Source organism: Falco cherrug, chromosome 3, assembly GCF_023634085.1.
Source record: "Falco cherrug isolate bFalChe1 chromosome 3, bFalChe1.pri, whole genome shotgun sequence".
Classification (NCBI taxonomy): domain Eukaryota; kingdom Metazoa; phylum Chordata; class Aves; order Falconiformes; family Falconidae; genus Falco; species Falco cherrug.
The window spans coordinates 19,058,659-19,085,655 of NC_073699.1; the positions used below are offsets into that span (position 1 = coordinate 19,058,659).

Here is a 26,997-nt window from a genome sequence, read left to right on the forward strand (position 1 = left end):
ACCTTCTACAATGGTGATGAAATGCCACAAGGCTTGAAGGGCTACAGAGGCAGCACCACTGTATCAACATCCTCAGCACTGAACTAAACAATTATCTGGCTTTTACCTATCTCTCTGGAATGACAACTTTTAACAAGAGCTACAAAAAGATCGTTAATTATAGCAAAGCTATCATCACACACACCCAGCCTGCTATATGCAAAATTAGGCGTCTGTTCAGAATGATTAGAGAGAAAAAGGACTGTCTCTTCACACTGATTTTTTTAAAAACGTGTATATTCTGAATAATGGTTGTGACTGTTTTCCATCTTAACAGCCTCAACCCTGAAACTAGATTAAACCAGGCAAATTCTTGTGTCTGAGACTCACTAGAGGGAGCGTGTAAATGGATTTCAGGCACCGGAAACCAGCTGAGAGCAGCAGCTCAGTGTTTAAAGCAAATGACGTAACTCAAGTAGAGAGGGATGAGAACCGAATGTTCTGCAACAACTTAAAGGGTCTGTTGAGCAATGCGCAGGAACTGTGTGTATGAGATTCAATCACATACTTGAAAGATAAAAAGTGTTTAACACAACCTGTTAATTAAAAAATTGGATCTTTAAATTCTCAGGTATGCTGTTGTCTAACCTGGGCAGTGCGTGTGATGCCTGGGGCACTGGGTTAGCATCTAGATAGAGCTGAGCAGACAAATTTGTGCTGCTGTGCACATCCACAACCAGTCTTGCCATCACTCAAAAAGAGTAAGTAACATCTTCACTCATTCAAAGCATGCCTGCCACATCAGTGTCATGCAGAAGGAGCCGTCATTTCACCCAACCACCGAAAAATCAGACCTTTTACACACATGTACCTGGTTAAATCCAGAACTGCCCCCTCTCAGAAGAGCTCTGAGCACCAGTTCATCAGGAATCCAGAGTTTTGTATCTCAATCTCTCCTGGTGAATCTGGTTCACAGAGGCAGAAACTACAGACCAACTGTCCCACTCTGCAGATGAGCACCCCAACAACTGGCCTCCTACCCAAAGTCCATGCCAGCATCCAAGGAATTCCTGCGGTAGCAGCCTACCTGCATAGCCAACCAGCTGTACCGCACCTAGCAACAGAAAGCCTTAAGTTTCTACAGTCAGCCAGCCCTTACGTCACAGAAAAAAAAGAGATGTCTGGACGAAGTGAATCAATCCCACAGTTGTTCCATGGTCTGTCTCTGCTGTTCATGTGCTGAGTAAATTCTCTGGAACTGGTGGGAGATAGAGTAATAGGTATGTAATATGTATATAACAATACACCTGTATAGCAGTAATATACATATAAGTATCTTTGAAGTTTTTGTATTGTTCTGAACTTAACAAATTAAATGATCCCTTAATACTTAAAACCATTACTGTGCTTTTCCTCACGAACACTGAAGTCAGTCACAAATGTTTATTGGAGTCACAGTCCCAGTAGGTTTCCAAGGCCTGATGGGATAGAGCCCTGAGCAGCCTGATCTGACCTGATTTGAACAGGAGATTGGACTAGAGACTGCCTGAGCCTTCTGATTTGAAGAATCAAGTCACCAATATTCGAGTGAGCGGAGGTTATCTTTATTCCGGCAGCGCTGGGTGCATGGGGGATCGCTCCACCAAAGTCATGCACACCAAGGGAACCTTTCAGCCCTCTCTTTACACAAATCACTTGTGACTATTCATTAACTTTCTAGGAACTCATTAACATATCTCACACTTGGACAACTAGCACATTCCCATTCAAGGACCTAGTATATCTTCAAGTTAACAACATTAACATATTTTGTGCCTGGACAACTAGCACACTCCCATTCAAGGACCTAGTATACTAATCTTCAAGATAAAAACATTAACATATCTCGTGCCTGGACAACTAGCACACTCCCTATTTCACCCATTCAAGGGTTTAGTGCATCAACAATAAGGGTCTCCTCAGATAAACATGAGCACACCGTTCTTTAAATAAATCATATATGGCCCATTATTCATTCCTCTCTTTTCTAACAACTATTGTAAATTCTTTTACAACTATAAAAAATCACTATGCCCTATGATCATTCTTTGACAGCACCAAACAATTCACTTCTAACCTGAATTATTCTACCAGTCTGTGATTGTGTGATATACTAGTATGTAAAGTAGAACAGGCCCAAAACCAGAGAATTAAATACCCCATCTTAATCTATTTCTGTAATCCCATGTTTAGGGCACTCTTCTAAGATGTGGGAGACTGTGCTCCAAACACCCAGTCAACATAACAACTTTCCTGGGTTCCCTGCAAGGATGCAGCGTGGTACCACCTCTAAGGAAATTCAGCAGCAAGTTGATATGGAGAAATAGTGTGAAATGGGGACAATGGACATCGATTGTGATTGTATATGTCTGCTCAAGGAATGTGGGTATGGTGACTAGTCATGGGTGCGGTGTCTGGTCACATAGGCACACAGCCTTGAGGAGACGCCTACAGTTTTGAGGAGACGCCTGCCCTTCTTCCTCTAACAAAAGGGGCTATTTTAAAAAAGAATGAGAAAAGGATGAGAGATATTCTAATGCTATCTAGAGGGAGGGAGTGCTAAGTCTCCTTGCTGGAGAAGATCGGATGGTCACAGGATGGTCACAAGAACATGAATCACGTACAAACCTGCAAGACCACCACATTCCAGGCAAAGGACTGATAAGCTAATTAACATACGAAGCGGGGTTTAGGTAACGAATATGTATAGGCGTTAATTGAATATTCATTGTTTTATTGTATAAATGTGAGATGGTTGGTCACTTCGGGCATGCACGCTTGTGGAGGAGCGATCCCCCGTGCATCTGCGCGCAATAAACATACCTACTTTATAACTTTCGAGTTATAGAGTCTAATTCCGCACGTCAAAGTGACTCGGTATGGGGGAGGCTTTCTCATTCCCTTCCCCCCAGCCATATGTCCCTACAGATTTCCTTATACCAGCAAGAGTGGCTGTCTGACCTCATGGCAAACCAGGTCAAGGAGTTAAGAAGTAGAAAAAAACCCGACCAATTTCACTTCTTCCTGTCAGTTTAGCTTCCTGCCCTGGCTTACCATGGGGCCAGGCAAATGCCAAGTGCATGCACATGGGGACAGGTGAGAATGCACAGCCAGCCTAAGAAGCAAACCCAACTGCAGCTTCCAGCAGCTGTCAGCACTAGAGCGGTTTAACTGAAACGGCAGGCATTTAATTCTCCCCTCCTACAGGACAAAAACCTAGATACTTACCAGGTTTTACATAGTGCTTGGGAGTTCAAGATCGTACTACTAAATCTGTTTCCTCAGTGGGTCTGACCTTTAGGCTTCTGCTAAACAAGGCCTAATTGATAAAGGTTAGTGACTACACTGAAAGGCACCATCTATTGCATCAGTGACAAAAATCATAACATAAAGAAAATATATTGTATCTCACTTCTAAACTGTGGGGACATGTAGCAATTTGAGCTATGTTGTCCAGTATTTTATGCATGTATTTTCATACAGTGTGTAAATGCTCTTTTCACTTTGGGCACAGTAGATGGAAAAGTAATATTCTTATGGTGGGATGTCTGCCTTCAAGCTGACGTTAACAAACAAGTTCATTCTTCTATTATCAAAATAAAAGTTTTTATTCAGTTCATGACATTTCTGATGGGGTATTCTATTTTCCCAAATACTTATTCCATGTACAGAAATGTAAACCATAAATAAAATGTAAAAGCAGCAAACCAAAACACATCCACTTAAAAGAGAAGCAGGGAGGACTTTTGTTCACTTCACTGTCCTTCCAAGGAATAGCTGTAATCAGTGTGTTTGCCAAATCGATGCACAAAGTCTGGAAGGGGGAACACTGAGCCCCATCCCACTTTGGGATTCATACTGATGAAATCATCCAAGTTCATCTTGGAGTCTGAAAAAGGACCAGAAAAGGGAAATACTTAAGTTCCTGATGCAGCTTTTGTAGCACAGGTACACATCTATCCAGAAAATGCCCCCCAAACCCTCTTTGATAGTTCAGTTCAAAACAGCAAAGAGCTCGTATCACACTTTGTGAGCAGCAGTCCAGCCAGATTCTGCTAATTGTATGGTGCTATGAAAACATCTATTTCCAGTCTCTGAAGTGTTGCTTTTGCTCCAATCCCTCTCTCTGCCCACGGCAATAATCACACTACCAGATCAGTAAGCATCCTTAGTTATCAGAAACTAGTAGGCAAAGGGAAGAACAAGATTTTTCCCTGTAACAGCAGCCTAGAAGGGTCCCGTAGTGTCAGAGAACCAGAGCGCAAATAACAACCAACACAGGGAACTGCAATGCAACAGGTGCTTGTAGATTTCCTGCATTCACACAAATCTGATTACTCAAAAGCAGGGGAGACAGTGTTCCCCCCATTAAGTTCTGAACCAAACTCAATTGAATCAGCTTTTGCACTGACTAGAGAGGAAGTGGATCAGAGCAACAGGCAGAACTGGAAGTTGCTTAGTGTCTCAGAAGTCACTAGCCCCTTGGCAATCCCACAGTTTATTACTCCCCAGACTACTGATACAGTGAAAAAAACCTAAAACTCTGTTGCAGACAGAAACTGCATAGATAACACAAACATTAACACCGGAGAAAGAAGGATGGGTGGGAGCTTAGCACTTCGAGAAGGGACAGTTAGTACTGATGTAGATGAGCTCAACAAGAATATAAATAAGGAGCAGTGCTAACTGCTAAAAGAAAACAAACTAGGGTAAAATAATTGTGGTAGTAATAGATCAGCGACTTCCTACTCAAATGGCCCCCATCCCAAAGAAGGTGGATCCCAGGGATCATGCTGATATAGATTAAAACCAGCCCAGTGGGCATGTATTAGCTTGACACACTTAGAGTGGACAATAAGGAAGGACGAATCGTTAGCTAGCAGATGTTTTAAGATAACAGAAACTAAATAACAAAGACTGCTAATGTATGCAAAGATAAACAAGAACTTCAGGTAACTGCCCAAGAAGATGAAAAGTACATCTTGAAGAGGCGCCAGAGGGAGGAGATTCTGAATGTTTGGAAACCGTATGTATATGCATGAATTTGTATAATAAATATCGGACTGCTTGTTGAAACGGTGTGCAAGTTAGGAGGAGCGATCCCCCTTGCACCCGGTGCCGCAATAAACCTATCTGCTTTATAACTCTCCTCGAGTTGTAGAGTTCGATTCCACATGTCACTACACCATTAGCTCTGTATTTGCTTTCCCCCCAGTCCTGAACTTTGTCCTTGCTATACACCTGCTCACTGCAAGGCCAGAATGTGCATACTGGAGGAGGAAGCGTCTGACACAACCCAGCCCATAGCCTAGAGGGATGCTCAGGTGAAGAAGGGCAGAACAAAGGGGTTTGATGTTGGGGTTTTTTGACTCCTGAACCACTGAATGAAGTGAATAGTGAATGCTGTACCACTTTTCTAAAGGATGACGCACCTACGTTTAGTTAAAGTCAGGAGATGTCCAAGGACCCTTATTGCAACATGACAGATGCACAGACTGCTAAGTCCTTGGGTTGGTTATCTTTAAAAGGGACATTTTGTCTTAGATTCCTGTTGTACATGCAATGTGGCGAAGATGGAGACTTTAAACATGATCACTAAGGAACAGAGTCTGCATAGAGACAACTCCTCAAGGACATTGTCCAGGCACAAGATATGTTAATGTTGTTAACTTGAAGATATACTAGGTCCTTGAATGGAATGTGTTAATTGTCCAGGCACAAGATATGTTAATGTTGTTAACTTGAAGATATACTAGGTCCTTGAATGGAATATGCTAATTGTCCAGGTGTGAGATATGTTAATGAGTTCCCAGAAAGTTAATGAATAGTCACAAGTGACTTGTATAAAGAGGGGGCTGAAAGGTTCCCTTGGTGTGCATGATTTTGGTGGAGCGATCCCCCATGCACCCAGTGCTGCGGAATAAAGATAACCTCCGCTCACTCGAATATTGGTAACTGATTCTTTAAATCAGAAGTCAGAATGCAAAAAGGTTACCTGCCATAGTTTCAAGAGAAAAGTAATATTTATTATCTGCTCTTTGCCAGGAGTTCGATCTGGATCTGTTCTGATCCCTGCAGGAGAAGTAGAAACCATTTGTCCAGTTTGTGGATCCCAGAGAGCTCAGTGGCTGGTGCTGGTGCAGAGTTTTGGGTTTAGGTACCTCATACATCCTTTTTCTGGAGCTGGGGAGGTATAAGCTTTGCTGACTTAGAGCCATGCTACTCAGAGGTTTCCAATTCCTCAGTCTATTCAGCTCTGACTACAAACATCTGTGGGCTTGTTTAATGTTCTTACTGATGATCTGCACAAATAATCTTTTAAAATGCCCATTAAAAGAAAACTGGAAGAGAATAAGCTTACAGAGCAGAGTGGGAGAGCCATTGGATTTACTGTTACAGCTTTCCCTCTGTATTTAAGAATTTGACATGAATGGTTCATGTATACATTTAAGGATTAAGAACTAAACACAAGTAGGCTCTAATGAATGGCTTTTAAATCCATAGGATGTAATTTATTTCCTTGGGAAAAACCTTGTGTCATTAGGCTTACCATTATGGACAGCTAAGCAAGGAAGGGAAGACAATGTTCAGGAATCCCAGGCCCAGGAGTCCCAGCCATAATCTAGCTCCCAAAAGACCTCTGTTTGCACCACATCTACACTATGGCACAGCTCTCCAATTTGCCTGGTCTCAGTTCTCACCACTTCTGAGGCCTGGCCCCTAACACTGTTCTTGTTAACCTGTTTGGATGCTGCACATGGAAATCCTTCTGTCCAGCCAAGCATGGTCCTCCTGCTGAAGTGAGTCTGGCAGAACAGCGACAATTTGCACCTGACTCTGTGGGAATTTAAAATAACACAAGCCCAGCAATTTCCTGTTGTAGCTCAAGAACAATTAGTAGTGGATAACAGCTCTTGCTTGCTAGTAGGCTAGTAAGCTTGTTTTCCAACTCCCACCTTGCCTTCTCCCAGATGCTTTTGTTTTAAAATTAATGTGATTCTTCATACAGTTGAAGATTTCAAAGATCAATAATTCCCTGCTTTATGTGCACTGAGCATAGTAGAATAATAGTTCATAAAACTGCTCTGTGAATGGTAAAGAAGCCCAAATGGGGATTGTTGCAGTAAAGTAACACACACAGCTGCTAGTCTCAGCAACTTGGAAATTGCTGTGACAACGCCTCTAAAAAGTGAAATATTCTCTTAAATTCAGAAGGATCGTGGCAGAGCATAACACAGTCCATCACAGAAGTTTAAGGAAAGGAAAAATTATTTGTAAATTGTTTTAACAAAGCAAAGAACATTCCTGTGAAGTGTGGATAGGGTCAGTAGATGGCACCGAAGCAGTATGTGAGCTATCCGTAGGAAAAAACCGTAGTGAGACCTCTCCCGTTTTATTCAGGTCATAACAGTCTTTCTGTGCCGCTCTTGCTCAAGTGCTCTATCTGAATGCCAAGCATGTTATGTTAGATAGACCTTACAGTTTTAGGAAACGGCTCAGGAAAAATGCATGAGAACACCACAAAGTCCTCTTCCTGAAGCAGATCAAGAGTGACAAACAGCAGAGTTTACAAAAGGGACATCTGGATGCTCCAGTTGAGAAACCAAGAGGATTTCTCCACAAAAGCAAGGAGGAGTGTGATTTATAGAACATTTATACAAGGTCAAGAGCAACAGGCTTGTTTATTTATGTATTTATTTTAAGATTTACATTACACTTGCAGTTCTCCTCTGGTGCTGTTACTATTATGCTAGCTTGCATTTGTGCATGCTCAGAGCTAATCTTCGACCAAACCCACTTCATTACACACACTGTCAACAAGACTAGCTGGTACATTCTGGAATGCTTGTGTAATTTTATATTTTTTAATCAAGTCTGGCACGCACTTTTGCCCCAAGCAGGGATGAAATAAAAGTGCACACACTATCAGATGGCATTGTTAGCCATGATACTTGTGGCTTCTGCCAGCAGTAGTTAGACAGCAATGTTTCAGTCAAGCCTTGGCTGGGCTCATAGACCTTGGACTAATGGCATAAAAGCCAGCTGCTGAAGGGCTGCTAGAAGTGAGCCAGTCTCAAACAAAGCCTCCAGGATCAGTTCTGCTGCTGCCTAACCTTGGAGGCACCTAAAATACTCAGAAAGTTGGGTTCTTTACAGACTTGGGTAGGTGTCTGCAGCTCTCTTCAGATCGCCCTCCTTTGCCTGAGCAGGGAGAGAAGTTTTTCTGCAGTAGAGTCAGAAAGGCTGTCACTACGCTCAGCTGGAGAACGCTGTCCCCACAGCCGATGAATAACTGACTGGGCAAGTCATCCTGGTCCATCTCAGTGTAAAACAAAGCTCATCACCTTAAATTATCTTTCACAGAAAATGGTATAATTTCAGTAAGCCACTCACAAAATTTAAGTACTTCTGTCCTTAGCTGTACCTTTATTACCTCTATCCTGACTTGATTCTTTACTTCCACAAAAGCTCACGAAGTAAGGACCTGATTTGACAGACTGGAGCTTTATTGTCAAACGAGAGGAGCAGAAGGCCCCTATGAAGTGCATATGAGCTACTTATACCTGTAGCAGTGCTTTCGTCTCTGCTTTCACTAGGATACCACCACCACCTCAGAGAAGAGATGGAGAAAGAAACTGCAGACATCTGCCTGGCCTCTGTCTAGCAGCTTGCCTGTTACATAGATGCGTCATACATAGTGCCTCCAGAATTTCTCAGCTGTCCTCCTCATGCTCTTCAAAACAAACAAAAGTAAAACCCCATCATTACGACTACCAGGGATTTTAATAATAATAATAACAAGAACAAAAAGCCTTTAGAAATCAGTCCTGCCAGTGCGCTATCGAACACCTAGGGAGAACTGAAATTCAAACCAATGCTTTTCAGTGTTAGAGCTGATGCTAACAGTTGTATGTAAGCTGTAAGACCATCTGTTCCGAGTAATTTGGAAATGCACTGTGCAAGCTGTATTTTACACAGGCTTGTAGCTAAGGAGGGCTGATCTCATCAGGACTCAAACTAAGCAGAATCAGACCTCATTAATTTGTGGAGAGAAGACTTAAAAGAAAACCCCAGGTTGGGCTCACCAGCCCTAGGATGATGAGTCTGTGCACCAAATTCCATCTTCTTAATTTTTTATTATTTAAACAAAATACCACACTCACCCCTGTTTTCTTTCAACAGGGGGCCACTGGTAACCAGATGGGACCAGGGGAATCTGCTGCAGCTCAGGTATGCTTATTGCAGCAGAGCTGCTTTGAGGACAGGGCTGGGTGAGAAAGCACTGTGCACCCAGTTAAGTTAGCCAGCTTCTCCTGGCACGCATGGCAGCAGAGCAGAACAGAGGCCAGAGCAATGTCAGTGAGAAACACAGAGGCCTGGCTCTAGGAAATGGCTAGAGCAGAGCCAGCTGCAAAAGGCTGATGCTTAGCATGTGAGTTCTGATGAGATATTGAGAAGTTTGAGGCTTTTTTGTTTAGTTAGTTGGTTTGGGGTTGGTTGGGTTTTTTAAGAAATAATGCTTTTAAAAAAGAAAAGTAATCTAGTCCCAGCTTCAATTTCTTTAAGCATGGACTGGAATTTATGACTCAAGATAAAACTTTTTTTAAGAGGTTTAATTTGCAACTCCATGAGCAGCACAAATACAGTTTAAGAACTATTCCTTTTGAGTTAGCAGTAGGAAAAAAACCCCATGCTTAATTGGTTACTGATAGAGATTCCTCGATTTAATTCCAAAAGGAATTGCATGGTCATTAAACATTTCCCAGTATACTTCATAAAAAAGGCTCCCTGGACCCAGTACCCCATCTTAGCTTCACACTGGGTAATTACATTATCCTACCGATCGTCCTGTTTAGCTTACATTTGACTTAGATACTACAGAATTTCGTTTTCCAAAGTGCTATATTCAGGCTTAGCAGCTGCTCTGCTCTGGAGGAGGCCTGGTCATTAAAGTTTACCAAAAGCTTTAAAACCTAGTGGGAAAAGGAGAACAGTGTATATAAATGTAATTGATATGCTTTAACAGATAGCAAGGTGCATCAACAGAATAGTGCTGGTGTGCTGATTATCTTTAAATAACAAGAGTTCCTGGGCTCGTTTCTTTTTAACAGTACAATGTTCAAACATTAAAAAAAAAATGACTGATACATTTTTTCAGTCTTCAAACATTTGTTTAACATCAAAGACTGCATATAGCAAACAGAAGCTATAGAAAAACCTTGTATACTTTTGTAATTATCTTCTCAAGAGCTTAGGAATTTGGCTACTCTAAACAATAGCAAAATAATAAATCAATAACAATACTAACAATACTAACAATTTGATCTAAATGTGCCTCACAAATAAATTGATACTAAAACAATATGTGGTCAATTCTGTCAGCCATTAAATTGCAGTCACGTCTAACATGAAATATGTAAACAATTTAATCTTATGCAAACACAAATTAACACACAGGGCACTCTATCTAAGTGAAATGGCAAGGAGAAAAAAGTTATCTGCAATGGAATTTGGCATGGACATGAACATTAATACTCCAGGTTCTTCTATGATAACAAAAGGGTTACCACCCAGTTTTCCATCAAGTTTAAAATAAGGTGCTTTTATGCCTGATAAAACTGTGCTGAGACATTACTTTACCAGTCTCTAAAAGAAGAGAATTACCAGTTCCACTTGTTGACAGCAATGCTTTCTAAACCTGTATGTTGGCCTGTAGGACATATGCTCATCTACAGAACTGCATCACCGAAGCACAGGACTTAGATTCAGCTAAAAGTGAAAGCATGTCCTTGTTCTACAACAGACTCCTCACCAAGTTACAGCATTGTGCACACTGAAGCACGCATCATTACAAGATAGCTCAAGTGAATACAGGGAACACAAAAAAATAAAGCTGAAGAAACTAGTACTGAATGAAAGACAACTTGAACTAGACACCCTCTAGATCTGACACAATTTATTTCTGTTATGATCCGGATCTTGAGCCACCTTGTGAATGACCTTCCACCTTCACTGGGTGCGGGGTAACCAGTTTATTTCAGCCAACTGACCAGGAGACCATAGTGTATCAACGCAGAGCTGGAATACTGTGCTCTCTTTGGAGCTCCTCAGTACAAACCCCCCCCCCCAAAAACCAACAAACAAAACACTGACACACTGCAGTGAGCCCAGAAGAGGAACATCAAGTTGTTTGGAGCAGGAGAACATGATATTCAAGGAAAGGGTGAGAGAACTGGGCCTATTCAGTCTTAAACAGAGAAGATGACAGGAAGACATTACTGCTATCTACATCAACCTAATCAGAGAACACTAAAAAGATGGGGCCAGCACCTTCCTGGGGGAGCCTGGCAATGGGACAAGAAGCAAAAATAGCAAGTTGGAACATGGGAAATTCTGAATACCTACTAGGAAGTGTATTTTGTTTTTCTTTCTTACCATTACAGTGTTCAAATATTGGAACAGATTGCCAAGAAAGGTGGTGGAATCTCCATCCTTGGAGGTGTTCAAGACTAGACTGGACAGAGCCCTAAGGAACCCCTGTTCCGAGCAGGTGTTGGACTGGATGACCTATGGATGTTTCTTTCAGCACAGCAAAGTACAAAGCAAAGAAATAAAGCATAAGAGGAATGAAGATTTACGTACCTTTCACTATCTACCAACATCACAGACAATCTGGAGGCTGGTTGAGACTATGTGACTACTGCTCATCAGTGATGTAAAGTTCAGCCAAGCAAGACAGATAAGGGGAGAGTTACAGGGTTTGCAGCTGGACTTACTACATCTGGAGGTACACGTACACATCTGCAACTGTTTTGAGTCATTCTCTAACCTACTATCCACAATAAATGTTTTCTACTCTTTTGGTTTTAGTAGAATTTCTCCACATTCCTCATGCTTTCATTAGCTCTCAACTACCACAACAACAAGGTTTCCTACAGGCAAAAAGTCCTTGGCACCTAGGAGACTTCAACTAACAGTGAACCGTGAACTACAGTACAGGCATTCTGCACTCACTACACTACCTTTGTACAAAACTTCACCGGAGATAAGGGCCAAGACATAGAATTTAAGGTGCTTCATAACCCAGATTGTCTAGAAAACACCTAAAGCTTCACAATGAAGACTACATCTGTGCTCCTGCCCACGTTCATAATTCATTTCTACACTAGTGTCAAACTCCAAGCTTCCTTAGAAGCCAAAGCAAGGAAGAGAATTAACTTCCCAGCAACTTAAAACCATAACAAACTTGGAGCTAAACATGTTTCTTTGACCGTGCCTTCTCTAACATAAACGCATAACACTACTGCATTATTAAAAAAGCAACAAAACCAAACATGCAGACCAATAACATGAAAACTCTCAAAGCAAAACTTCACCACACTTTTTGCCATCTGGGAAGAAAATGAGAGAACAAACAAACAGCAAAATGCTAGCCAGTTTGCCAAACACAGGATTAGAATAAGCTGAAGTACTGTGTGGTAAGAATGGTTTAGGCAGCTCTATACAATAGAAGAGATGGTAAGTCTTTACTTCTCTCTCTGCTTGGCCCAGAGGCTATTATCTAGTTGATCACATAAAAGAGGCCTTAAGGCTTGGGGAAAAATTTGGTGACTTGCCAGTTTGCCTTAAAGCGTCTTCAGGTCCATTTGCCTGGTAGAGAGACCTCAAACATCTTGTGCAGGCAAACCCAGCATGTTGGACAGAGCCTAAAAACATCTTCCTGTCATGATCACCTGCTCTGGCAGGATGGGACCTGACAACTAAAATATGGTCTAATCGGTGTGCTAAAAATGCACTTTGTGACCCCTAAGCAAGTTATTTGGCCTCTTTCCTTCATTCCCTGCTGTAATAAGAGAACAGTATTACTTGCCTCTCATTCTGTGCTCAGTTATGAAGATCAGTAATTAATGTTTGATAACGGTAAATGCCAGGAGGCATGCTAGACTTTACATGTTCAGAAAAGGAAGTGCCAAACACTTCATAGCCCCATTTTTTCCCACATGAAATAATAAGCTAGCTGAATGTGCTTCCGGACACATGTTATGGAAGCATATTTATTTCTTGTGTGCATCATGGACTATGTCATTCAACACTGCAAGCAGGAAAAAGAAGCTCTGGCAGCTTACCTGCAGTTTCAATGCAAGGGTATGAAGGAGGAGGTTTCTGCCATTTCCCATTTGCATCTTTCATATGAGATCTGTCAGAAGCAAATGTCTTCAAGTACAAATCTGCTCGAATCATCCTGATTTTCCTAAGTAATAATGCAAAACTGTATCAAAAGATGCATGTATGCAATACTGCATTAGTCACTCAGAACAAGAGCCCTTTCCTCCCATCAAAGAGCATTAATTTCACTAAATACATCAATCAGCAATATTGTGTCAAGCAGTTTTAAAAAGAAACCACAGTAGGAAAGAAAAGGGCTTTTGATGACTAAGGTAAAGAGCTTTAGAAAAATACACAGTGCATTTATTTTACTGGAGTACAGCAAAAAACCTGTCACTACACATCCACAAAAAGAACTTCAACTTTGATTTCATGAAATAACATTCACAGTCTTTATATTTCATGTCATCACCTGTGAAATTCGGGACGAAGGCTGTCATCCAACCTAAAGGCCTCCACACTGTACACATCAAAAGGACACGGAAACGGCAACACTGTGTCAAGATCATAAATGAAGTTCTGCTCCCCGCTGGAAACATGAAGTAGGATAACATGGTAGTCCTGGGAAGAAGAGGAATTGCTATTAGTTCAACAGCTGTTACTGAGAAATTGGCAAAGAGTGAAAAAAATGCTTCCTAACAGCAGAAGCTACAGATCCTTTCTTTAAATCCTGCTTTCTGCCCTTGAAGTATTAAACCTGTAACATTTCTGGCACCAGGTTCCTAACGCCTGTGTCACCTATCATGCCTTTCAAGAAACCTTGGTATTCTCCCTGTTCCTTTGCAGCCTCCTTTGATTTAAGCCCGGACAGCTAAACTAAAGCATATGCTAACACCTAAGAAAACAGTAAATCTCTATCTCACACAAAAGTTGAGTGGGATAAACGTTTTTGTCATAGACCCAGCTCTAAATAAAAGCTCACAACAATATATAATGGTAGCTTAACATTATTTAGCGATCTCTTCTAATAAGAGATGATGTAACTGTTGCAGTAACACAGTCTGTGAATTTCAGTGCCGAGCACTTGGCTGCCAGAAGCCCCCGAAAAAAACAGCATGCAACTGAAAGAGCAGCAAATGGTGTAGTAGCTCTTGAAGCTGGGAAAACATGCCTGTGGGTATAATATCACACTTTTTCATGGTAACTATGTCTTGACTCTTGGGTTATGAGGTGCATTTTTATTCCTTAACTGGTAAGGAATACAAGCGTGGTGGAGGTTTGGAGCCACTGCCATTCCTTATGTTAGGTGCCAGGTACACACACTGCTGTTTTCCAAAATTAATTTGAAGGTAGCTCTTAACAACTTACTAAAGCTTACATTAAAACCACTCACAAAAAAGAGTCTGAAGCACTGTCTTTTGACACTTCCAAAATTAAACAAAACTACAAAGGGACTGGAATGAAAAATATCTTGGGCAAGCTATTTTGCCAGACCAATATACATATACACCTGCATGCAACACTATTTAGAATAATCTGTTACAGAGTATAAGAAAAATTAATCACAAGCTTTACATACCCTCGGACCCACTGAAACTTCAGACACTTCAATCCATGAATTTTTATGAGAAATCCACATTCTGCAGTGACCTTTCCTGATTCTCCTATTCCTTTTTAGACCCTTCATAACACTTGGGTCTCTTTTTAAACTAAACCTTTTTTGTACTCTAAGCATACTGATATTTTGGGAGACAATGAATGATTCAGAAATCACAGAACTTCAGAAGTCTGCAGATTCTGCAGAATTTCAGAAACAAAATGCCACAAGAAATAGAGGGTTTTTTCCATGCCAGATAACTGAAAGAACTCTGTAATAACACGTATTTGAAAGGAATTCTATAGTGGCAATTACTGAATTATATTGATCGATCAAATGGTGCTCCAAAGCCACCATTTGTGAGTCAGTTTAATTGCTGATACCTGGATATATATCTTTCTTGTATTTTTTTATTTTCTGTCAGGCCTACATGGATATTTTCATCCATCTACTTCTTACAAATACAGACATCTACTTAAAATTCTACAAAGCTGGTAGCCTCAACAATACCCAAATAATAATTTTCACAAATCTGTTATGTACTCTTACTGATGTTAAGGTTTGTCAGGTGTAGATTTTACTGACTGTCTCACTGTTAATTTACTATGCATGGTAAAAAGGAGCACCAAATTTAGGCTCTTTATAAATCTGTGGTAAAAGAATAATAAATATTAATACAAAACTATAGAATGGTTGAGGTTGGAAGGGATCTCTGGAGGTCATCTGGTTCAACTAGGATCTAGGGACACCTAGAGCCAGCTGACTGGGACCATGTCCAGGTGGCTTCTGTGTATCTCCATGCATGGAGACTCCACAGACTCTGCTGGCAACCTGTCCCAGGGCTCTGACACCATCACAGTAAAACAATGTTTCTTTAAGTTCAGATGGAACTTAAGTAAAGATAGTAAAGATGGCTGACACTGCCCACGTCTATTCCTGCAGCTATCAACTATAGAAGCATGCACTTGAAATTACCAAGAGGACAGAATGCCTTACCCAGACAACAGGCTCATCTCCATGTCCTGATTTCTGCTTCCAGAGTGGAATCTGAAAGGTTTAAGTGAATAAATCCCAAGTAAATAAAACCTTTCGGATTAATACAGATTAATTTTGGGATAATGGGTGAGTTTTTTGCTAACCTATCCATTTCATCAGTTTACATCTGTGCTGCAGCCAGAAAACATTCTTGTGTTTTGGTCTTTCAGGAACATGAAGTTAGAGATACTATTCTGGACCACATAATATAATTCTTCTCCTAAACTGACAGATTGCAGGGAAGAATTACCCCCCCAGCTCATAGGGGCATCACGCTTTTTCCCATTGGTCATGAATGCATCAAGTAACTACAAGATCTCACATGGTGTGGTCTGCATGCCTCTGAGCCAAAGCGAGCTTCAAGAGGGTTTTGGACCATGTCTCACTTACAGGTTGGGCTGTGGTCTAAAAGCCTGGGAACATGTGTTGCCTACATTAGGCTGCGGTCTAAAGGCCCGAGTGTCTCCATAGCTGCATTCAGATCACATCCCATTGACTCACCATCCTCCTATCATTGGATATGAAAACAGCATAAAATTCTTCTAAAGGGTATTGATCCTGGCTCCTGATGTAGTCACAAAGTTTCCAAACATTTTCTTCACTGTAAAATACAACAATTTATTAATTTTTATCCCCAACTTCATTTCTAGCAAACAGAGGTGAGCTGAGGAGCAACACCTGCTGGGACGTCGACCCACATGAACTCCGTTCGAGGCCAGAGGCTCTGTGGGTCACAGGTGGTTTTAAGATAAGCCTCCCAGCCCAAGCACAGGCTGGCACAGCCCACCAGTATCGCTCACCACTCCTGCCGCCCTAACGCCTCACGGGGTGTGGGGTGTTGGAGGGGGGGGGGGGGGGGGTGTCATGGGTGGAGTGAGGGGCTGTGGGGTGTGTGTGTGAAGGGGGGGCGGTGTCGGGGGGGGAGGGGATGTGGGGGGAGCTAAGGGTATCTGGAGGGTGGGAGGTGAGTGTATGTCTTGGGGGGCTCTGTGGGGGTGTGGGGGCACGTCTAGGGTGTGTGTGGGAGGGGACACATGGGGGGTGCTGGGGGGCTGAGGGTGTGTGAAGGGTGGGGAGGTGAGTGTGTGTGTCTTGGGGGGGCTCTGTGGGGGTGTGAGGGGGATTGTGTGTCTGGGGGGGCTAGGGGTGTGTAGAGGGGGGGAATAAGTGTGGGTGTGTCTCTTGGGGGGGGCTCTGTGGGGGGGTGTGGGGAGTGAGGGGGTTGTGTGGCTGGCGTGTGGGGGTACCCCCCTGTCCCGCCCCCGCGGCCCTTACCAATAGCAGCTGGTGTAGGTGCAGGCGGGGCGGGGCGGCACCGCCGCCTCATAGGCAGCTGCAGGCCTTGCCATGGCCGGCCCCGGGCGGCGGCGCAGGAACTGCCGGCTACGCCGTCCCTGAGGGAACGGGGCCACCGCCCCAGCTCGCCTCGGCGCTTCTCAGGCGCCGCCGGAGCAGCGGCCTGAAAGTGCGGCAAGCGCAGCCCCTCACGCCCGGAGGGGCCTCCTCAAGACGGGACACGGAAGGACGAGAAGCCGCACCGCTACCGCGCGGGAGAGCGGCCCCTTTAAGAGGCGGCCCCGGCCAGCCCCACCCCCTGTCGGCGGGAAGACGGCGGGCGCAGCGCGCGCGGCCGAGCCAATCCCCCGCCGGTAAAACAACCCGCTCCACTTTTTCCGCGCCAAAAATATCGAAAGGACGCAGTGCAGACCGTGTCCTTCCGCCACGCCGGCCGGGACTAGCTGCGCCAGGGAGAGGAGCCTGCGGGGAGAGCGGGGCGGGCAGGGCAGCGGGGCGGTGAGGCGGAGGGATCCAGCGGCGGGAACGCGGTGCGCAGGTAGGTTCGGTAACCGTCTCGCCGTCCCTTCGCCATGGTGGTGCTGCGCAGCAGTGCCGCTCGCTCGCCCGGGCCGTCGGACAGCGGCAGCCGCCGCCGCCTTCGTGCCACCTTCTCCAGCCTTATGGAGTCCAGCTCCGAGTTCATCTCCTTGGAGTCCTCGTCGCTCGGCAGCCGCCGCATCTGGACGCGCTCCGGGGCCGCCTCGGCCGCCGCCAGGGCCGAGGGATCCAGGGGGCCCGGGACAACCGACAAGGCCGTGAGTACCGGGCGGAGGTGGGAGCTGCGGCTCCGCGGGGAGATGGGTCTCGGTCCGGCGGGGCCGGCACTGGGGTGGGGGCGCGGGGAGGCGGCGCGGCGAGGGAGCGGCCGTGCCTGCGGGAGCCGTTGCGGGGGGGGGGGCTGGGAGAGCGCAGTCCCCGCGCAAAAGCACCGGAGTTCGGTGTCATGTGAGGGGAGGAGAAGAGGAGTTGAGGAGGAGAGTATGTGGGGTGAACGCCTACAGCCGGGCTCGCAGTCGCACTCCGCAGCCCTCTGGGCCCCCCCAGCCCCGGGCCGGGGTGCGCAGTCCCTGGGCGGAAACGTTCGGCAGCGCCGTGCGGCCGAGTGTGCTGTCTGCGTGGGCCCTTCCCCCTGTATTTCGATTGCCTTCGGTACCTTCCAAAGTTACCGCAAAAAGATCTTCGAGCCTGCTTTGTTGGGGTGACGCTTGGAGGGAGAGCGCTGGCTATTCTGATGGCAAAAGTGCGTCAAAACCCGCGTTTGACACGAAATGGGTGTGTGCTGGGGGGGCATCCCGGCCGGGCTGAGGGGCCTCTGGAATACTCTGCGGTCAGATGGATATGGGTGCTGCTTCGGGTGCTTTAAAAACAAAGCTCTGTTTAGCAATCAGGACTAATTTGTGTTTTATGTAGGTTGCGGGGGTTACCTTAGTTTTAGGTTAAAGTGCTTTAACGAGTGAACACTTTAGTTAAGCTTTTTATAATTTTACTCTAGTAGAAAAGGGACAACTGCCACGATTATACAGGATGACTTACAGGACAGGTTGTGCTATCTGCATCTCACATACTTTAATACTTTAATAACTGAACCAGTTTGCTTTGAGTACATTCTTTTTAATGCAGCCTTCAAACTAAATTCTTCTCTGCTCTTTCCAAGTCACGCTTTTCTCTGCAGGGTGTCCTGCATTTTCATACAGGCAGAGCAGATTCTGCTCAGAAGTGGGCTGCTCTTCAGGGGAGCCCTGCCTTGGGGTGATGCTTGTAGTGGACGCCTGTTTCCTTCCAGCAAAACTCTTTTTCAGGATTTTCAGTTGTGTGCATTAATGTATATTTTTTCATTAGTTTCAAGTCTGCTGAAGTAAGAAGGAATAAATTATTGGGGTGGTGCTTGTTTACAGGCTTTTTGGGTGGGGTTTTTTGTTTGGTTTTTTTGTTGTTGTTTTTAACATGTACTATGTATATCCCTCTGTAACTGTCCTTGGACACTCAGTCAAACCAGTGACCTGGCCTCCTGTTTACCTCATGCACAGATGCAGGAGGGTCACTGGCCCAGACGTATGGCTTCTCCAAGTAGCTGCCCCTAGCCTAGCACTTGGCTCTGACACCCCCACCCCCTCCCATGTCTGTCCTGGACTTGTGGCCTTCCCAGTACCTGGTTCCTAAAACTTGAGTGACTTGCCAGTTATGCTGGCTTCATGTCTGTCAGTGATGGTGTGAGCCATGGGGAGCGTGGCCCTTTCTCCCACTGCTGGCACTTGGACCTCTGTGCCATGGCACCCAGCCAGAAATGCCATTAAATAAGAAGCGAGGACAGACTCTAGTAATCGGCATCCCATAATGACTCCTTCTTGGCAGAGGCCATTGCTGGGTCTGTTAGGTGACCCTCCAGGCCCCAGGGGTCCCTTACCCTGAGCCAGGCTTTGGGTTGATAGATGGCCTTGCAGGGAGTGGGGCTGGGCTGCTCCCCAGTGCTGTTACTGGGGTGCCTCTACCCAACAGTGCTTCCCTGATGCTTTTGTTTTATGCAGATTAGCCTTTAACCACATAAGATGACATTATAGGTAGTTCCCAGGCATGCCTGTAGATTTTACAGAATGGTATATAAGCCGTGGTCTTGCCAGCTGTAGGAATAATACAAGTACCTTTGCAGGTGAGAGAATATTGTTATTTCCTGGCCTAAGGTGTGTTTTTTTTCTAGTTGTCTCGGGGATAAATGCTGGAAGTATAGTCTTTTTGTGCACGCTCCTGTGTGTGAGCATGCACAAAAACCTGCCTTCTTCAAATAAAGGTAGGGCTGTGTCAAATTAAAGTAAGTTCAAAGGCTTTCTGTTACAATTTCTTAAGCCTTTGAGAGGAAAAATGTTAAAGGTAACTGACAGAGGAGGCTGCTCCTCGTTAAGGGTCATCTTACGTAGTTGTGGTTTAACCCCAGCCAGTAACTAAGTACCATGCAGCTGATTGCTCAATCCCCCATGCCCCTGAGGGATGGGAAAGAGAATCGGCAAGGAACGTAAAACTTGAGGGATGAGTGATTTAGTAATTGAAGTAAAATAAAAACAATAATATTATAACAATTATAATGAAAAGGAGGGAGAAGGGGAGAGGAATGAAATCCGAAGAGAAGGGAGAAAAGAAAACAAGTGATGCACAGTACAGCTGCTCACCACTTGATGACTAATGGCCAGCTAGTCCATAAGCAGCAACTGGCAGCCCTGGCCAAAGCCGCCCCCGCCTAGTTTCTATACTGAGCACAATGTCATATGGTATGGAATATCCCTTTGGCTAGTTCGGGTCTGCTGTCCTGGCTGTGTCCCTTCCCTATTTCCCGTGCCCCTACAGCCCTCTCCCTGGCAGGGCCCGAGAAAACTGAAAAGTCCTTGAGTTGGTATAAACATTACCTGGCAACAACTGAAAACATCAGTGTGTTATCAATGTTGTTCTCACACCAAATCCAAAACACAGCGCTGCACCAGCTACTAAGAAGAAAGTTAACTCTATCCTGGCTGAAACCAGGATACTCTGCAAGGGCTTTGCATGTGCATCATTACCCTCTTGTAGTGGCCACTGCAGAAGTGTCATCACACTTCTGTCATCGTCTCTATCAGCTACTAATGGAAGTAGCCATTGGAAGAAGCCTCTTTGTAAAGTTCCTGTGAACAAGTAGAATAATCTGGTCTGTTTTCTGCCCTTTTCAGTGTGATTTAGTTTGGCATACTCTTAACTAAACTTTGGGTTGTAAATGGAACAAACTCCCTCTCATGGTCATCACAGCTTTCCTTGCTTAGTGGAAGTGAGTAGTACTCATCTACCTTGCAGAAATGCCAATGTGAACGAGATGAACAGCTGTAAAAAAAAATTGTATTTTCCGTTCCCTTTGGTTTCCTGTAGATAAATGCCATCCTCCTGAATGAAGTCTTTGAATGTCCCTCTGAATGCAGTTACAAATGGAACCAAGATAGGAGAAAAACTCCCCTAACTAGATTTTAATCCCAGGATGAGCAAGGTCAAGCTTGATTGCTCCTCTGAACCAATTTTGAAATTAAAAAAAAAAAGAGGGTTTTTTGGTGCTTTGTTTCCATGAAACACTTGAGTTTATATGAAAGACTTTGCTGCAGTAATTTTTTCAGAGGATATTAAGCTCAAGTTGTCCACAAGAAAAGTGTGGCAGAGGGGAGCTTTAGCTTTGAAAGCTGTTTTGTTTGTTGTTTTTTTTTTTCTCGAGAGCTACTTCTTGGTGCAGAAGTAGTTCAAGGCTTACATGTCGTTAACTTACCGAGTCAGGAGAGTTACAGAATAAACTTGCCTAAATGAGGCAGAATTTCCTTAACTCAACATATATGGTTCAGATAAATACATTCTTATTTCTTGCTTTACCTAGGAATTTTCCTCTGGCAAAATTGAATGTTTCAATGGACACTGTTTAAGATCAATGAGAAAAAACATGCCGCCCTGTTCAGACTCCAGCTTTGACAAAAGCATGGAAATACTAAGTGAAAATGTCAATCGAAGTCACTTTACAAGGTATTGTATTTCTAGGTGTTCGTTCTCAGTTCAATCTATAGAATGAAAAGGAAAATGGAAAGCATTCGCAATGAGTCATGTCATGATAAATCTACAGATAAAAATCTGCAGAGGGGTATGATTCTGTTAACGTTGGTGTCAGTATCTTCGAGTGAGAATCACTCTTGGTAAAAGTCTTCTGCTTGTATTAAAAACATGCATCTTTTCCCAGCTGCTTTGAGATCTCCTCAACTTCAGTTACTGAGATGATACTTGCCCTATTGAGACTTGAAGATAAGCAGGTTAGGAAATGTCTGTCCTTACAGAACTGTGTGCATATGGTACATGGCAGGCTTGGGATCTGAATCCTCCTTGTGGTCCACAGGCTTTTCTTTGCATGGTGTAGAGCACCAGATTATAAACTTGGCGAGGTTCCCCAGTCTTCAGGGGGAACTATAAAATGCAATAGAATACTTCTGTACAATAATTCTAATACAGTAATTATTTTCTCCTTTCCTCTGTCTTTAATGTAGGCAGTTGGCAAAGCCGAAATCAGACCAAAAAAAAGGCAACTATAAAGAAAGTAAGTAGTGGTAATTCCTTAGGATTCCTTTGTAGCCTGGTTTCTGAGAAGGATTGCATTTGGTCACTCTATTTAACCTGGCCCCAAAAACTTCTGAACTCATGAGCCAGAATCAGTTGAAGTTGCGAGAATAGGTATCTCAAAGATAGTGAACTTCCTCTGTGCTTGTGAAAAGAGGTAGATGAAAATAGGAGGATATGCTATTAAGGCCTTTCTGGCTTGGGGGAAATGCAGCATGAATTCCAGTCTGCTCTTACGCACTAGAGAATCTGTTCCTTAGCTCAGGTTTCTTCATGGTGTGGATTTTCTGGAGTCTGCAGGACACAAATTAATTGAAAGTGGTTCTTGCAAATAAGAGGCGATATTGCAGTGCTGTAATATATGGGAGTTAAAAAGCTAGTTAGGTTGTGAGATGTACAAACCCACTGATGTGGGTAAGGTGTCACTGAAGTTCAGCGATTTACCTTGGAAACGAATTGCTGTTCTGAGTACACACAGAGGCTCGGTGCCGTGAGGCTGCTTGCTGGCAGCTGGGAAAGTTGCTTAGCTCCCGTCAGCATCCTGCCAGCCACTGGCTGAATGTGGGAAGGGGCCTGAAATACACTTGGTGTGCAGTAATTCAGGTTGTACTTGTGCAATGTAAATTGTTATTTACTGAGTTCAAACTTAGTTTTATAGTTGATGATGCATATCATGTGCATCATACTCATACTTGATATGCAATATCAAAGCATAGCGGTGTTTATACTAACACGGTGATGTATCTGCTGCTTTCTCACTGACTTCTCTTTAATGATAAATTAAAGTTTAAATGATAGTGCAGGTAACGAACCCGTGGTAAAGGATGCTGTGTGGTAAATACCATGCAGTTCTTTTCTTAAAGCAAGCAAACTTTGGAGTTCTTTTGTATTTGGGAGTTTATCTTGAGTCATTTCTTCGAGAGCTTTTGTGTTATGATGCAGAAAAAGTGATGCATCCTTAAACAGTGTACTAAAAATTTGAATCCTAAGAAGAGACTTGCCACAGGAACAATTTTTAACAAAACCTATTAGGCACAATTTTACATGAATGGAGTAAGAACACCTTAGAGAGAGGTATTTGTTGTTTTTCAGTAAGAAGTAACGGGAATAAACTTGCCTCCTGCATGGAAAAAAAGTTGTGTGTGTGTTTTCATCAGACTGACTTTCCAGTCTATTAAAAAGTTGCTATACCAGTCATGCTTTTAAGTTGGTAGTTTAAACATAATTTTAGTTGAATGCTGTGGTCATGACAATAACTTCTAATTAGTCTTTAAAAAAAAAAATCAATCCACTGCAGATTTTTTTTACATTTTACTGTAACAATGGTGAAATAAAGGGAGTAATATATTTTCTGTCTCAAAATATTTTATATATTGATGCATTTTAGTCACTAGAACGCTGAAGACCAGAGCTGATGCAAAAGCTGCAGAACAAGTCCGTGAAGAAAATGGGGATTTGGAGGTCCGCCGAAGCTGCAGACTTCAACGAAGTTATTACAGCACTACAAATCAATCTGTCTTGTTTGACAAACTGATAACAAAGTAAGTAGGGTTTGTTTCATTAACTTGCAAAGCTATTAAAATGTGCCTTTTTAGCAAGCCTTGGTATTGCGGCATACTACTGGCTAGGGACCTTCGCCTTTGTGTGACATCATAAAGAGGTATGTTACGCCTGGCAACAAGAACCCAGTGCATTCCGTGGTTAGGCTAAGACTCCCCTTTGCTGTTGATCTCTTCCGCTTCCTCTGCCTGTGCCGGTATGTCCTGTGATTATTGTTAATTAATGGGTTTATCTAAGGTGTGGGCCTTTGTACTTCACAGCCAAGCTGTTTAACGTGAGTTTTTTGCGAACGGGTGCTTGTAGCTGTTGAAGACTTGCAGGGGTGAGAGTGTGTGGCAGGATGCATTGGGAAGGTGCTTCATAGGTAAAGAACTTGGGCACACACAGTGTCCCAGCTGGCCACTGGTGTGTCAGTTTGGGGATTGCCAGTTGCGGAGAGATCTTCATACTAGAGGAGCATCTTTTATGCATGGGCTGGCTGGGTTTGTGTGTTGTGTTGTGAACCAAAATGATGGCTTTGTGTCATGACTTCCAGTAGATGTAACTTGCCCTCCAATTCAATTTCCTTAGTATCAGAAGCACCTTCATTTTTAATTAACTTTTATTCCATGCTTACAGACATTTTTATAATGCTCGGTTGAGGTAAGATACTGAGGAAAGTTAGATACTGCCAAAGCAAAGTAGGCCTAGTGTTTCTGCCTGTCTATCCATGGCTTAATTCTCTTTGTAAAGCCCAGATTGACATCATTTTCTGAAAGGTTTGCGAAGTGTAACAGCAGTGAGATATGTTTTCCAATATATGTATATAGTCCTGGAAAATCAACATGAAAATTAAAGAGAAGAATAAGCAACCTGTTGTCTGAGGAAGGCTATGGCCTAAAAAAGTCTTAGTGGCATCATGCAGAGCAACTTAAGTGCTATTAAAACCTGCCATAACTTGTTACCTTACTGTGATCTTCAGAGTTCTTTTTTTCTTGCTAAAACATTATTTTTTTTACTGTGTTCAGCAAGATGGGAAAATAAACCTGAAAACAGTGTATGTTTGCAAATCCTCTAAGGCTTGTTCTTAAATCTCTCTATGAAAAAGTAAACATTTGACTTAATTTTTAAGTAGTGCTTAAAAACTTGACCAAGTGTCAATGACTCTTCCTTTGTGCATACTATATTAAAATGTCACTGATTGTGTGTACTGTTTTACATTGGGTTTTATGTACTGGCCTGTCTTTGCTCTTCTTACATGCCAACTCTTTTATGTTAGTACTGCAGAAGCAGTCTTGCAAAAAATGGATGACATGGAGAAGATGCGTAGACAGAGGATGATGGAAGGCCTTGGGGTGTTGCACAGTGCAGAGGTATGTACAAGTGTATTTTACTGTTTTTGTGTTAGTGGTTTGTTTCACATAGGGAAATTATTTAGTTATAATTTGAAGTGAGCTGAGATAACTTCTTCCAAAGACTAGCATAGTCTAAAGTAATGTTTGTTTTTATTCTCTAGTCATAACTTAAAATCTTACTGTTAATGGTCATGCTGGAGATACGCTGCAAGGGTGGAGGAAGTACCTTCTTCAGAAGACATGAAATAGCAGTTCTATGCTGAACTACGTCTTCTACTAAGCTTTCTGAATTGCTTTATGATTTTTGGACACTGTTTACAAAACAGCTGTTTGAGGGCTTGGGTTTTCTCTTCAAATCTTACTAAAAATTGAATTAATTGATGTCTGCTTTATCTGTGTTTGTTCTTGTGCAGCCTTGCCTGTGAGCTTAAGTAGTCCTTTGTTCCTAGAGGAACTTTCTTCTTAGTTTTGCTCTATTAAATTAAGTTGTTCTGCTGTCTTTTTGAAGACAGACACTTCATTTTTTTAAACACCTTCATAGTCTGCTTTCATAGTTTTGGGGTTTTTTTTTGTCTTATAGGTGAATTTCCCCCCCCCCCCCCTTTTTTTTTTTTTTTTTAACAAAACCAGAATTGTCAGTAAGTACATGGTATATAATCTCTCAAATGCCCATTTGAATCCTTTTTTGTTTGCTGAGAATTGCTTTGTCCTGTGTACTGCCATGCTTTTGAACTATGAACCTGTGATTAATAAAGTCAGGTTTTTTGTCTGGGTAAGTATTTAACTATCACATGTACTGAACCCTATTTTAGAGCAGAAATTCTTGTTACTGTTCCTGCGTGCCAGAATGATGTTGCTCTTCTCTCTTCCTGTCCCTTAATGTAATATTTTGTGTACATGGAGTGCCTTGATAATGTTACTGTGTAGGCACCAAATATGCCCATGTCAGGTTTTCTGCACATTTGTGACTGATCTTTGGGTTTTGTTTTAATTAGGAAAACCTCAGTATGTACTCACGAGGAAAGAAAGGAATCCAAAGATCCTGCAAAGAAATAGCTGAAAATCAAGTTGACATTGTAGGTTAGTTATAAGTTTTCTTTACTATGCTTTAGCCAAAAGCCTTACCTCAAATAGTTGAGACAAGCTGAATTAATGGGTATTTTTCATCTATTAAAAAAAATAAGCTGTATTCCTGTTGACGTTGCAAGCCATAGTCATGGACTCCAGAGCTGAGCTGTTGGTCCTGGTTTCAGCCAGCCAACATTAAAGCACGACAACTGTAGTGAGCTCAGAACAGCTATTCAAAGAAAAAAAAAAAGCAAAAGTCAGTTCTTTTTGAAAATGTTTACAAGATCAAAGGCAACAGATGGCTGTGGACAGGTGGGATTACAAAGAAATGGTATGGTATTACTCAGGATGAAAAGGGGTGGTCTCACTACAGCAGGAGCATGACAGCTTTCATGGTTTTGAGCAGCACAGCAAGAATTTTCAGGAAGTAGGGTAGACTGCCAGATGTGTATGGAAAGCTCCTTCTGAGTGTGAAGACCAGCAGGGGAAAAGATAGTGTTGTTCATTTTTGTGTTTAGCATGTAGTCAGTGGAAGCTGCTGTCCAGGCTGCTAATGAGGACCTGTCATCCTGGTACTCGGAGGGAAATAACATGAAGCACAAGGTTAAATTGTAAGAGGCCATATTAACTTTGTTTGAAGTGGGGGGGAAAATCTTTTAAGGTTTTAAGGAGAATGATAGTTGCGTGAGTCCAGTGATCCTTGTTAGGAGCCTTCTGGGTGGAACAGAATGGGGCAAGGCTGTACTTAAAGACAGAAGAGGATGTGGCAGTAGTTGAGCTGACCAGTGTTAGACTTTGTGATGGATGTCCTCTGCAGGCCCACAACAGAGCTCAGAGAGA

General features: G+C 43.1%; 2 protein-coding genes across 4 annotated transcripts in view; one reads left to right on the forward strand and one right to left on the reverse strand.

Moving 5' to 3' along the window:
• Positions 1–3,470: 3,470 nt before the first annotated feature.
• NTAQ1 (N-terminal glutamine amidase 1) lies at positions 3,471–17,271 on the reverse strand. Its single transcript, XM_055704689.1, has 6 exons — positions 17,033–17,271; positions 16,259–16,358; positions 15,719–15,769; positions 13,598–13,746; positions 13,146–13,270; positions 3,471–3,907 (listed from the first exon to the last, which is right to left on the reverse strand). The coding sequence occupies exons 1-6, from the start codon at positions 17,104–17,106 to the stop codon at positions 3,774–3,776; spliced, it is 633 nt and encodes a 210-aa protein (XP_055560664.1). The 5' UTR covers positions 17,107–17,271; the 3' UTR covers positions 3,471–3,773.
• Positions 17,272–17,296: 25 nt separating this feature from the next.
• Positions 17,297–26,997, forward strand: part of ATAD2 (ATPase family AAA domain containing 2) — a 35,223-nt gene continuing 25,522 nt past the window's right edge. For 2 of the 3 annotated variants that reach the window (XM_055704685.1, XM_055704686.1), the window contains exons 1-6: positions 17,297–17,850; positions 21,471–21,613; positions 22,126–22,175; positions 23,583–23,736; positions 25,014–25,107; positions 26,085–26,169. In XM_055704685.1, the coding sequence (XP_055560660.1) occupies positions 17,626–17,850; positions 21,471–21,613; positions 22,126–22,175; positions 23,583–23,736; positions 25,014–25,107; positions 26,085–26,169 (751 nt within the window). In that variant the 5' untranslated portion in view covers positions 17,297–17,625. The remainder of the gene's footprint in view (positions 17,851–21,470; positions 21,614–22,125; positions 22,176–23,582; positions 23,737–25,013; positions 25,108–26,084; positions 26,170–26,997) is intronic. The other variant, XM_055704688.1, reaches the window with a different exon arrangement.